This window comes from Orbicella faveolata, unplaced genomic scaffold (genome assembly GCF_042242905.1).
Source record: "Orbicella faveolata isolate gen_17 unplaced genomic scaffold, um_ofav_v1 contig_24, whole genome shotgun sequence".
NCBI lineage: Eukaryota > Metazoa > Cnidaria > Anthozoa > Scleractinia > Merulinidae > Orbicella > Orbicella faveolata.
The window spans coordinates 32,973,941-32,987,403 of record NW_028301552.1 but is presented as its reverse complement, the minus strand read 5'-3'; the positions used below and the strand labels follow the sequence as shown (position 1 = coordinate 32,987,403).

The window sequence follows — 13,463 nt, the reverse complement described above, 5'->3', positions numbered from 1 at the left end:
CTCTCACAGGCGTTCAACTGGTCTTGGGACAAAACATGAGCAAAGCACAAAGCAGCCACTTAGGATGAGAAACCCCACGTTAAACAAGTGTATCGACCTTCCAGCATCCGAGATGCAAATATAGGGATCTTAACAATGACAACAGCGACGCCGAGGACAATGCCTTGTAAAATTGAATTTGTCCAGGATGCCTATGGCTCTAAAACCTCGCTCAGGCTAAATATAGTAACGAAAGATTTTCCGTGCGAAACTGCGCGGTTAGGGACGGATATGGACTATCAGCTTTGGTGCTGTGGAATACAGGAATAACGGCGGATGGACTTGTCTTGAGGAAAGCTCGGAAGAGCAGAGGCTCGCTGCACGGCACTCGTTATTTAATGCCGCAAAGGTACAGGGTCGTTGTCTCTCGTCAGCCGGACAGTAAATCAGCAAGGACTCTCACAGATTTGGAACTCTCTTGTCTTCTTTATTGTAGATTAAAACTCGTAGTACATAGGTCGAAGGTAATTCAGGGTAAATCAAGGTAGATCAAGGTAAATCAGTCAAATAGAGTACAGTACGTGCTTGCTTATATATGCTCACGATGCGATAATAATGGCATGTGAACTTTAAGGTTTACAGCAAAATAAACAATTAAGTCAAGTCTTATAAACACCAACTCCGTAAAGGAAATTGCTAAACGTTTAGATCTTCCGTTCAAGATAAGTTCGAGGAAATTGCTCAAGATATAGGTAAATAATGGTGTTAATTGGAAATAATCTACTTCATATTTGAGAACAGGTAATACGAAATGCTAGACTATAAGTAATCGTAAGATTTAGAGAAAAGTTCCTTTCTATGTCAGCATTTATGAATTTATAATTATTCTACATTTAGGATTCATACATTGCCTTATAAAATAACTGGGCTACTACGCGCGCTCTCATTGGTCAATAGATGTGTTTAGATGAGAGCAAGTAAACACGCGTATTTTTGAAAATTATTTTATAAAAGCAATAGAGTACTTTTTTCCGTGTTTACATAGCCTCATCTAAACATTTGGGGATTGGGAGAATTCTCGAAGGTTATGCAAACCCTCGACTACGTCTTGGGTTTGCATAACTGTCTCGAATTCTCCGAACCCTACTCATGTATAGATGAGGCTATGTAAACACGGAAAAAGTGTTCTATTGCTTAAATGTTATGACATTTCCCGTAGATTACAATAATTACAATTCTAAGTGCGGAACTAATTCACGATAAGGTTTTAAAACTCTTTGAAAAGAAATCTGAATCCATCAGAAAAAATCTAAATTCTTGCTTTGTACAAGCCACTCTGTGACAGTGTGTGAGGTACAATATTATAACTGGAAAAACCTGTCTATTTACCGAGGAATAAGTGTTGTTTTTTCTTCAGTCGTTTAGCACGATAATGACGTCATTCCAGGAATCGCACCATCATTCAGTTATAAAATAGAGCCTGGGGCCCTTTTCTCCAAAGCCCCGGAAACTTTTCGGGCCCGCAAAGCAATTTTTAATCAATCTGTATCTAAAAACAGAGAGGTGTGTACGTCTGAAACGACTTTTATGACGAGAACTATGTTCATATTAAGAATATGTGAATAAAACAGCTCTGTAATCATAAGGTTTGAGATTTTGCTACGACTTTCCGAGTGCGAAAACTTTTCGGGACCTTCGCGAAATGGGCCCCTGGTTTGGACTTGATTTAACTTGTCAGCTGCTATCCAGACTTCAATAGTGAGTCCTCTGTCTTTACCACCCAGCGACCCATGCCACCTCCCCCTCCTTGGGAAGCAAAAGTAACAACAGCAGCACATTAGTGAAGCTAAGAGATGTTTTCTTCTTCAGATTTTATCTCGAAGCAGACACATTGCATCAAATATATGTATTTTTGTATCAGACTGCCTGTACCTTCCCGCCAGTGTAGATGGTAAAAAAGACACATTTTAACAATCACCTATCCACTGCTCCTGGCTGTGCTAGTTAACAATTATTCCACGAGCGCGCGTTGGATATGAGATGGTAGATAGCCAACGAGGGGCATAGCGCCGAGTTAGTGGAATAATTGTGTTACTAAGGTGGCTGAACACAGTTTTTGATACCTGTGTTTCATTCACCTTTTTCTCTAAAACCCTTGATCCCTCGGTCGTCAAAAAATGGCAGCAACTGAGCAAGTTAACAAGACAAACTTTGGTTTTTTAATGGTTAAGCTGACGTATGTGCCGTTGCCATGGCAACATGAATAAATATAAACAAGCCTTAAAAATCGGTTTTGTTTGTTTGTAAAAAATCTAGTCATTAGATTTTCTCTATAATTTGCATGCAACAAGCTTGTAACGATTCTCAGAAGTTAACACCATTTTGCTAATAATTTAACAGAGAGATCTTCAATATCCCTTGTTGAAGGTTCACTGGAATATCTAGAATTTCCTCAGTTAAAGTTCAATCATTTTCAGTACTCCAGTTACTTATTTCCTAAAGTATTTTCGTGCCAAATTTCGTGAAATTCTAATGAGTGGTTCCGTGAGTGCAATTTTTCATTCAATCGCAATTTTTTTACTTACTACACATGCGCTGCATTTGACTGGATTCTTTCGGTAATAAAGAAAAAGCCGAGAATTGCTGGGTTTTTTGCATCGTTACCTTTTCTAACACATTTTTGTAATAAAAGACTAAAGCCATTAATACACTACGGTCAGTTATAGAGAAAAATAGCACAGATAGTGTGGGTGGTGAGTAAATAAAATGATCGCTTTATTGAAGGCATGTTTTTTTTTTTGTTTGCAATCCTTGTGCACGCGCTGAATTGCATAAGCAAAAGCGCGCGCGAAAACTGTGTTCGGTCACCTTAAAAACGCCCGCTAAATATAGCAAACAAAACTAAACAAAAAATAAAAAGGCCACAAAAAATCACCGGTCCGCTTACCACATTTGTAGAGCATGGTATAATGGCTCATAAGCCATGATGGCTAAGCCAATGAAAAACGTGACCAGCTCCAATTGCATTATCCAATGATCTAGCTTTTAATGATTTGTTTTATTGGAGGGTCAGGATGACAAGGTTGTAAAATATCCTCTTTCATTAGTGAGTTCTTAGTTCTTAGTTCTTAGTTTCTAGTAAAATGTGTCGACTGTGAACATCTGCTTCAGTGGAACCTCAATATGGCAAAATCACGATGTTCCCATAGGACCTATAACGAGGTTTCGTTATATCGGAGTTAAAGTGCCCTAGTCAGCCACACCTTTGTTCGTTGTTCACATGCAAGAATTTGGCTATTATATTTTATTCGGAGCATGTCGAAACAAAGGAAATCACTGTGAAACTACTAAACTGCAGTTAAACATACTTTCAGGAACACAACTTACAGTAAAGCAATATGATTTCTCGAAAATGGCAGAGGCTGACAAGGGTCCTTTAATTCTTTTCCATATATTTTACGATTATTGGGACGAAGAATATCGATCGTTATACCGTCATACCAAAGACTTTGCTATAGAGAGGTTCGTTAAGTCATGATTGCCCTGTACTCAGGGTGATGCTGCCGCCGTTATTACTAAGTCGTCGTCGTTTGTTCTCCGCCAGTTCGCTGTTTTGGTCGTCAAAAAGGTATCGTGGTCGTCAGCATCATCAACATAGGTGTCATCGTCATCGTTATCATCATCATGGCAGTTCGTCAGCATCATCATCGCATTCGTTGTCGCCCTGACGTCATCGCTGATAGAAGAATTTAAGTGAGTGAACTGCAATGGGAACATAAAAGCTGACTTACCTCCTCCAGCACCAAAGGCACATTTAACAGGAGCCCCTCCTTGAACAAATATTCTGCCTTGTGGATTTCCATGCAATGTTTTGGTAGTGATGACGACACTTCCTCCCGCACCACTCCCTCCTGGGGCAGATCTGTGTGATTTCATACTGAGGCACTCTCCATCTTCACCTTTATCAAAGTAATTATGAAAAAAAAAAAAAATCATTTTGGACATTTGGGCGCAATTCAAATACAATAGGCCACTTTCGATATATTGAAATTCTGCTTGATAGTGAGGCCTAAAGGACACAAACAAAAGAAATGAATAAACATGGTCATTCAATTTCCTTTCTTTGTGTCCTCTAAGCCTCACTGCCAAGCTGAATTTTAATATACCGAAAGTGGTCTATTGATTGCTGCATGTTACACAGTTGACCATGTGATATACTACTAAACAAGACTGAATTGTATGTATGACTAACATAAAAGATGTTCAACGTTTGAAGAGGGGGAGAAGTAGTACAATATCTCGCAGATTACCTAAACTATTTTGCTGGGTCGTCCCTGGCAACAATCCGTCAGTACTGCACCCATGTGAGTGGGGAATGAAGGAAAAGAATGGGGGGATGGACTGGGAAAGACTGAAAAGGATACGTGAAAGCAAGGATAGGCAGCCAAAAGGTAAATGGAAATATCACATGCTCGGCAGTAAGGTATTACCTTTGGATTCAATCGTGCCATCAAGTGTCAGCTCCTCAAGTAGAAGATACACCAGACCACCACCATGTCCTCCCCTACCCCCAGAGTTTGGATCATCTCCATGGGCAGAACCACCTCCACCACCCCCTCCCCCACCGTAGCTTAGTCGTTTGGTAAAGTCTGTGTTGCCGAATTGCATTCCACCTAAAGAACATTGAGAAAAACATTTAAAATAATCCAATTAAAATACACGGATCGTGCCAGTCGGCAGCTAGTTAGTTTTAGCAACTAATTTCTTTCTTTCTTTTTTTTTCCATTTTGTTAGTCCATAGACGGCTAGTTGTTAGTTTGACAGTTGCTTCAAAAATTAGTTCGTTAGCTTATTTGTTAGTTACTTTATGCAAGTGTAGATGAATTGAGAATTGCTACTACCTGTGCTAACCGCAATTAACAGAAATTTACAAATTTCATCCCTTAAACTACAAATATCAATCGGTGCAGTAATTTATGTGGAAACATATAATTGTCTGTTAACATAAGCCCCTAAACGGGCAAAATCAGTGCGTGTAATAAATCGCAAGGCCTCAATTGCAGCCACGCGTTTAAACCTTAAGGGGTATACAAAAGGAAGGTGAAGATCGAGCAATGTTTTATTTCCCACTACATATTGAAAGCTCTTCAAGAAAAATTGTTACAATCGGAAGCCTAGGTTTCGTATCTGTGAAGCGATCTTTTGTACGTCCTCTAGCTTGAAATGTCAGTATCTCTAGCCAGAGGATTAGGCTAAGGGCGTGAGATGACTACCATTTCAGGCCATGATCCGTCCTATTACATTAATATCTTCGGTATTGCGGACACGTTTAAAGCTATAAGGACTCTTTGTATTGGTCGGGAAAGATTCTTAACATTGTTACCACTTGTTAAACCACGACCAAAGTAAAAGCGACAGCTGTCTTACCTCCTGCCCCGCCCCCACCCCATCCTGGACCACAAGCCGAGTCACCTGTCAAAAATTTAAAACCTACGTTAACAACCTACGTTACACAATTTTCGGTTTACGATCTATTCGGTACAAGGTCGTCAAATTTCGATACAAAGTCGTTTCGCTACAAGTGGAATCGATACAACTCGACGTCAATTCGATACACATCTAAAGTCAATTCGATAAACATCTCAAGTCAATTCGATACAAACTGAAGCCGCAAAAGTAAACTAGAAATAGAACACTCTTAGAGGGTTTGTCAAAGACAAAGACAAAATAATACTTGAAATCGCTTGGCATTTCTGGACAAAGATTTACCATCCTAAGAAGAATTGAATGCATATGAGTATTCCGTGGAAATTCTATAAGAATTTCAGGCTGACGGGGTATCTAGCTGTTCGAAAACACCTCCCAGCTGCCGGGTACCTTGAGACACAATGTGATTCATTGTACTTATTTAGCCAGGGACATATAAACCTATATGCTTCTGATTTAGCTCAAAGTTTCCCGTAGAAATCCTTTATGCTTAACATATTTCTTCTGTCAGATCAGATCTGACAGAAGTATCGGAAGTATCAAAGAACAGGTACTGAAAACAACAGCAGAAATATGCAACATTGCATGTTAATGACGAGGGGGTGGGTGGGGATGCTATATATACGCTTCATCACCCTCTGACCAGACATTCGCCTCGCAAAACTAAACCACTCTGACGTTACCTCCTTCGCCCCCAAGGCTCTCGGTCCCAGCTTTTCCACTTTGAGATGAACCGCAGGAACCTTTTTCAGGCTTTCCCTGCTGACCTCCATTCCCGCCAGCTGCCCCAGGACAGTATGACACTCCCCCACCCCCAGCGTAAGTACCGATCTGGAAAAAGGCAATGAAAAATCTATTGTAGTTCGTAATTATACCAATGGTCACTTAAACCTAAAATTTAAACAGTCTCCGCGTTTTTTTATTCACTCATTTGTCAAAAGTTTTCTAAAAGTTTTATAATCCGATGACGGCCCTGAGGTAAGCTATTCTATTAGGTAAGCTATTGTATTCCAAAGCTTGGACGCCTGATAACGCCAGGACGTAAGTCCGAACCTACTGATGTTAGCCTGTGACAATGTCAGAGTGTTCTTTCCTGTCAAGGCATATGTCATTTCTCTTGGTGATATTAACTCACTCAGGCTCTACGGGTTCGTGTCGTGATTTACGAGTTTGTAAACCAACATAAAAGGGCACCAACATCAGAACTTGTTTACTTACAACAGCTGATGCTGTTCCTCCTTTCCCTCCATCATTACCACAACCTGTGCCAGCACCACCACCCCCACCACCAGAAAAATGACCACCTCCTCCCCCTCCACCGGCACCGTCATCTATATTATGAGTAGAATCAGCCCCTCCCCCTCCGGCATTATATCCTCCAGGACCTCCTTGGCTGCCTAAATATCAAAAGGTTACCTTACGGTTACCAATCATTTTAAAACTAATGAGGAAAATTAAACAGAACTGACCATATTTATCCCCTGCACCACCCCCTCCAAGTCCGTTTGTGTTTGCAGTCCAAGAAGCTCCAGATATGTCGCCTCCTTTTCCATTGTTTCCTGTCAAAAGATGCAAGAAGGATTCGCCGCCATATCCACCCCCACCTCGAGAGTCACCACCTTGTCCACCACGGAAACCTAACGAAGACAAAACTATACGTTAATTGAGTAAACGTGGGACTTTGACTTCTACGTACGTCGGTCAGTGGATGAGGGAATGGATGACTAACTAACTGACTGACTGGCTGACTGAATGGATAACTGACTGACTGACTGACTGACTGACTGGATAACTGACTGACTGACTGACTGACTGAGTGACTAGATAACTGACTGACTGAGTGACTAGATAACTGACTGACTGACTGACTAGATAACTGACTGACTGACTGACTAGATAACTGACTGACTGACTGACTGACCAGATAAGTGACTGACTGACTGACTGACTGACTAGATAACTGACTGACTGACTGGATAACTGTCTGACCGACTGACTGACTGGATAACTGACTGACTGACTGACTAGATAACTGACTGACTGACTGACTGGATAACTAACTGACTGACTGACTGGATAAGTGACTGACTGACTGACTGACTGACTAGATAACTGACTGACTGACTGACTGACTAGATAACTGACTGACTGACTGGATAACTGTCTGACCGACTGACTGACTGGATAACTGACTGACTGATTGACTAGATAACTGACTGACTGACTGACTGACTGGATAACTAACTGACTGACTGACTGGCTGGATAACTGACTGACTGAGAGACTGCCTGAAGGAATGGATGGATAGATGAACTAATGAATGAATGACTGGAACATGTGGTGATTTCCTGGAATGGAAGAAGCATTTTACACGGCACACTACCTTTTCCAGTAGTTAATATCTTGGAGGTTCCATCGATATTCATTCTTTTCGCTCTTAGTGCCAGAATGCCGCCATGTCCATTGTTTTGCTGCCGACATGTCAGAATGCAGTTGTTGCTCAGTGTGACTTTGTCATAACTTGGAAATAATTGAACAATTTCATAATTGCTATCAGATATCTCTTGTAGGGTAAAGGCATTCCTCAGTGTGACATTGCAACTTTACGGAAGAAAAAACACAGACCAAGAACATCGTTACATTAAAGTCATTCGGATTGCAGGTGGAAGATGAAAATGAGGGGCTGGGAGGGGCGGGGTAAAAGGTGGGGGGGGGGGGGGGTTGAATACAAACATCCTCCCACAACCAACTCATTAACGGTAATTCCATTTTCTGATTTTCTTCTCGCTGCATTTCAGAATTCTTGTCACAAACTACACTGAACTCACCGAACACCAAAAGTAAATCAATGATTTAAAGAGACCCGAGATAAAAATAAAACTCATTTATTTAAGGATTTGTACTCACCCATTGACATCTTCCACTTTCAAGATTTCGTATTTCCCATAGTCAGACAAACTTCCTCTGGTTATCATAAAAAGCAGTTCATCTTCCTTTCTGATCTGAGTGGTATTACAGCCGGAAAACACAACGTTCTGAGAACCTTTCGATTCTACTTCCCACGAAGTTGTCACGTTTGTGCAGATGTCGATGGTTTCTTCATTGCATAACACTTGAAGAAGAAAGCAAATAACTATTGGAAATAACTTCAACTGACATTAAGGACAACGCAATTAGGATGATTTTCGAACGTGGCGTAGCAAAAATTAAAAGAACAAGCAAAACGAACTCGAATGTAACCAAATCAACAGAAAAATATATTTAAATGATGTCATTGAAAATTCAAAGCTATTGCAATGTCATAATGAAAGTGTGGTTGCCATGGAGACATCACGTTCTGAAAACAAATAAATTTCACATAATTCGGATAGTTTGGTGAATTTTTATTAAATCTTGATTAAGTTTTCATGAGCGTCCAAGTCTGCGGTAGGAACCAGTCTCCTACGCAAAAAATCTCCGGGTTTGTCACGCAATCTTTTCTCCACTATCAAGATCGATGAATGCGTGACCATGCGTGAGGGCCTACGACAAACCCACAGAGCGCCTGCGTAAGGAGGCCAGTTTCAAGCTTTTATACTACTCACAGTTTTCACAGTTTTTTCCAATAACATTCGCAATTGGACATATGCATCGATAATCCCCTCTGTCATAGATCGGCTGACATGTGCCGCCATTTCTGCATGGATTCGACATGCAAGGTGTCTTTGAGAAAATAACAAGAGATAAAAACAGTGACATCTGAATCAAAGTTGTTTAACCAAGTGTGAAGATGAACGTGTTGTTTCACGCTGTAAAAGTGATAGAAATAGCACTATATAAATAAAATATTCTATACAGCTCGCTTAGCAAGTTTTCAGACGTGAATATTTTTTTAAACTAAAATATCGCTGACACAAAATTAATCCGGCTGTTCCTGTTTATTGTCAGGATAAGTAATTGCCAGTTGTCATTGTCTATGGCAGATGGCCGCTTACGGCTTTAAAGGATTTAAATTAAAGGGACTGAAAAGAATATTATGAAATTATCCGTTTTGAATTGTAGCATCTCCAAATGTCCTTTACATCTAAGCTGTTCTAAGGTTCTAAAGTAGCAGCTATTACTAACAGTACTATTATTTTTTTTTATATCCGATGAGCGTTCGAGTTGAATTTATAGTCAAAAAATATGACAGACAACGCTGTTTAAGTAAATAAACGTATATTAGTGGGACTTTGTCGTAATTAATTCTAACGCCAAGAACAAAAAAGCTCGAGCAGGAGATTTATTTTGAACGAAATTTGCTGTACTTGGTTTCATTTTTAAACACAATCCATCTGGAGGGCAAGAAGTATAAGAAAAGTATAAATTTCAAAATAACTAATTTGACTTAGCGGACGTTTAATAAATACGTGGTGGACAGTTAAAATTTCCATTTCTGTCAGTAAATTTTTAACAAGCCAAACTAAACTGAGATGGATCTCAGTTTTCCAAAACCGTACTTAACTTCCTTGAATAAATTTTTATTCGGACGGTTTTGTTGTCGAATGAAGCGCTATTTTCTGAGTTTTTCATGATCACTTTGTCGTTGGCAGTCGCTCAAATGCCCGGGGGGGCGGGCTACTCCCTTATATGAGCTATATGTGTGTGCGGCCCCAAAGGATATGGTTTTTCAGCCGTTTTGGTCATAAATAGGGTATCGATTTTAGCCTGTTTTGGTCATTTTGGCCATAAATAGGGTATGGTTTTTGCATTGTAGCCTTGATATGGGTCTGTTTTTAAGAAGGAGCCACTTTTTCATCATTATCGAATAGAAAATTAACAAAAGCCCTTCACAAATTATGTTTACGGTAATTTAACATCGGTCTGAACTAGGGAACTTATTATAACGCAGGTCTGAAACAGGGTTTTGATTTCATGGTCAGGTCATAAAAAGGGTATTGAATATTTGGTCAGGTCATAAATAGGGTAGGAAATATCGCAGATTTTGGTCATAAATAGGGTAAGGGTTTTGGGAAACGGGCCGCACACCTCCACCCAACGTTTCTGGGAGTACCCCCCGGCTCAAATGAAAGAGTCTAAATTTAGCTTATTTAGGTTCAAGAATTCTTTATTTCTCTAGGAGATAATGGCAGGCTCTGTATTAAGAAACGTTAAAACCCGCACAAATTATTTTTAAATAAAAATTTAGAATCATTTCCCACCACTAAAGTTTTTGCAAACTCTACTAGTTTCTCTGTTTAATATATTGTTCTTATGAATGTTACTGAAGTTCTGCTGTAAACGTTGCAATAATTTACCATAATTTCACATAACATCGTAACATTTATTAACGCGGAACTAGGACCTACCTCGATATTGTAATGGTAGAACTCTTGGTTGATAGCAAACCTGTCTGGCTGGTTAAACTTGTCGCTGTTTATCAGCTCACAAGTATGTGTTCCATGGACTCGGTTACCGAAGTTAACAGAGAAACAGTCGTGATGGTTGATGCATTCGAAGGTACATTCACCAAGACTCGAAACCTGCAAAGTTGCTAGAAATGAAGCGTTTAGTCTTGTAAATGGATTTCCCACAAACTGAGCAAAGCTCACTCCCGAATCAGTTCTTTTAAAATGCTGGCAGTTTACTCTTGGTGAGTTGAAAGAAGCAATGATAAATCGAATCAAAGGTATTCTAATCCAAGATAGAATCTCCATGTTTAAGGGGCTGTAGACACAAAGCCCCGCTAAATTCAATGAACGTTACAAGCTACTGTAAACGACCTCAGTGGGAAAGCTGCCCAGATATTACGTGTAACAGCCTGGATCCCTTAAGTTTAAATAATTAACAGAAGCATCATAAGTAATACCAAATATAACTTTTCAATCAACAATGCTTTGAAAAACAGTAATTATCAGTCTCAATACGCTCGACACGGATCTTGTCAGCTCAATATTGGCTTCATCGCAGGCTCTGAAGGGAGTATTGAAAATTTAATTTACCAGCGTAAATTTAAGACGTTATTACAGGACGTCATTAATATTCGTTACCATAGTTACGGTGTTAAGATCAATTTATCTGAGTTTTGAGCTTCTAATGCCAAGAAAGGTTGTCCTTATAATATACTATTTTTACGTTATAAATTAAGTTCGTTGAGTGTTGGACTGAAGAAGTAAAGCTAGAAAAAATCGGACATCCTCGAGTGACGCAAAGTTCCTTCATTTTATAAAACGTTCGGCCTTAAGGGACCGTTCATTTTTTATGAGGGAGGGGGGGCTGGTGGGATTTGGGAAGCACCATTTAAAAATCGCATGACCCCCCCTCAGCTTACCAATTTTTTCACATGGCCCCCCCTTATAGCGGTCATTTTTTGGGATGACCCCCCCCCCCGCAAAAAAAATTGAAGAAACAATATTTAGATTTCAACTTTTTTAATATTTCTCTATTATCCCCCTACTTCACGTTATTGTGCTCACTATGAAGACAATATTTACAATCTCTATACGACAGAGAGCTGTTGTTTAAAAAACAAATCAAAAGAAAGAGAAGTCAATTTCGGATCTCCTAGTTATGGCTCGCCCTCGCGTGTGGCATTTGGCCTCTCATTGGCATCTTCCTCATCTGAATTGATGAATGCAAGAATGACGTCACTTGAGTCATCCTCTCCCCCAGAGTCAATGGCATCACTGTCATACTCATCATTGTCACTTTCATCCGTTTCACTGCTGTCAGCACTTGCCCTGTTGTCATTTTGTGTCAATGTCCTGGCATTTCTCAGTGTTGGTTGGCCAGCTCTGAGAGGACTCTTCTGCTGCGAGCATGAATGTCTTACAATTGCCTTTACTTTCTCACTCTTGCTCCTTTTCAAATGCTGCTTCAGCCCGTGGTGGTTTGAGTACTTGTTTAGTTCTGGAACACGTAGCTTTTTAAGCTTGGTTAGATCTTCGCACAACTCAGTCCAAGGATAATCCTCCTCCCTACTTAACTTTGCCTTTTCTTCTACTCTCTTTTTCCTTTTAAATGCCAGCACTTCGAGATGCTGAAGATAATCCACCACAAACTTCGATTTGGCAATAAACTTATCTGCAAATAGAGCAACGCTCTCTGGGTCAGATAAAACCAGCCTGCCACTTCCATGCTCTTTCTTCTTTATATTGTTAATCCAATCGGGGAAAGAGCGCATTACTACATGAGCATCATGAAAGAGGCTCATTCCAAAATGCGCAATAATGGCGAAAGCGACGAGTCGTTTAAGAAAAGGTTTACAGCTGAACGATCCAGGCAGTTTGACATCTTACATGCAAAAGAAGCAATTTTTCTAGGTGCGGATGGCTGTTCAGAAAGGGCGAGTAAGTTTTCCATGCAAGGGTACCAGTTGAAGCCCAGTGATGGAAGAAAACTGAACTTCTCCATCAAAGAGCACAGATCAATGGTGGAAAAGTTGAATGTCATATTGAAAGATGTAAAGGAACACGATTCCACACTCTTTCAGTCCAATGGGCTTGCTTTAAAGCAGGGCGAAGAATTTGCCCACAGTTTTAATGTAAAACAGATCAAATGTACAGAAGCTAAGTTGACGAAGGTCACGCAGGACATGGAAGCACTAGAAAATAAGAAGAGCAATTATAACAGCATATTCAAAGGCATACTCAAACAGCACATCAACAAAAGGAGAAGAAAAAAAGAAAACCGCAGAAAGTCAAATGAAAGAAAGAGGAAGCGGACTGAAAACAACGTCCAACGAGTTGATGGAATCTGTGTTGGAAACCCGCTAGGAAATGATCTTCCACAATGCCTTGTGTACCCTCCTAGAACGGCCGTCCCGGAAGAGTGTCTTAAAGTTGAGGATGTTGCCACGTCGATATTTAGAAGAGATGGGCCATACATCGCACAGCTCTTGGAAGGGAATTATTTCACCAATGCTGCAAGAAGCAGAATCACCACCAACCTTGAGCAGGAAGTCAGAGATTATGTTTACACCTTCATGTACCCTGAAGAGTACACTCTGGCGGAAAGCATTGCTGCTTCTTACAGCATTG

At 40.2% G+C, this 13,463-nt stretch overlaps 1 protein-coding gene across 1 annotated transcript; it reads right to left on the bottom strand.

Moving 5' to 3' along the window:
- Nucleotides 1-445: 445 nt before the first annotated feature.
- Nucleotides 446-11,405, bottom strand: LOC149111343 (uncharacterized). Its single transcript, XM_089292229.1, has 11 exons — nt 10,794-11,405; nt 9,051-9,168; nt 8,374-8,578; nt 7,850-8,067; nt 6,936-7,103; nt 6,685-6,863; nt 6,150-6,297; nt 5,407-5,451; nt 4,470-4,652; nt 3,771-3,938; nt 446-1,785 (listed from the first exon to the last, which is right to left on the bottom strand). The coding sequence occupies exons 1-11, from the start codon at nt 11,139-11,141 to the stop codon at nt 1,721-1,723; spliced, it is 1,845 nt and encodes a 614-aa protein (XP_089148355.1). The 5' UTR covers nt 11,142-11,405; the 3' UTR covers nt 446-1,720.
- Between the last annotated feature and the right edge of the window lie 2,058 nt (nt 11,406-13,463).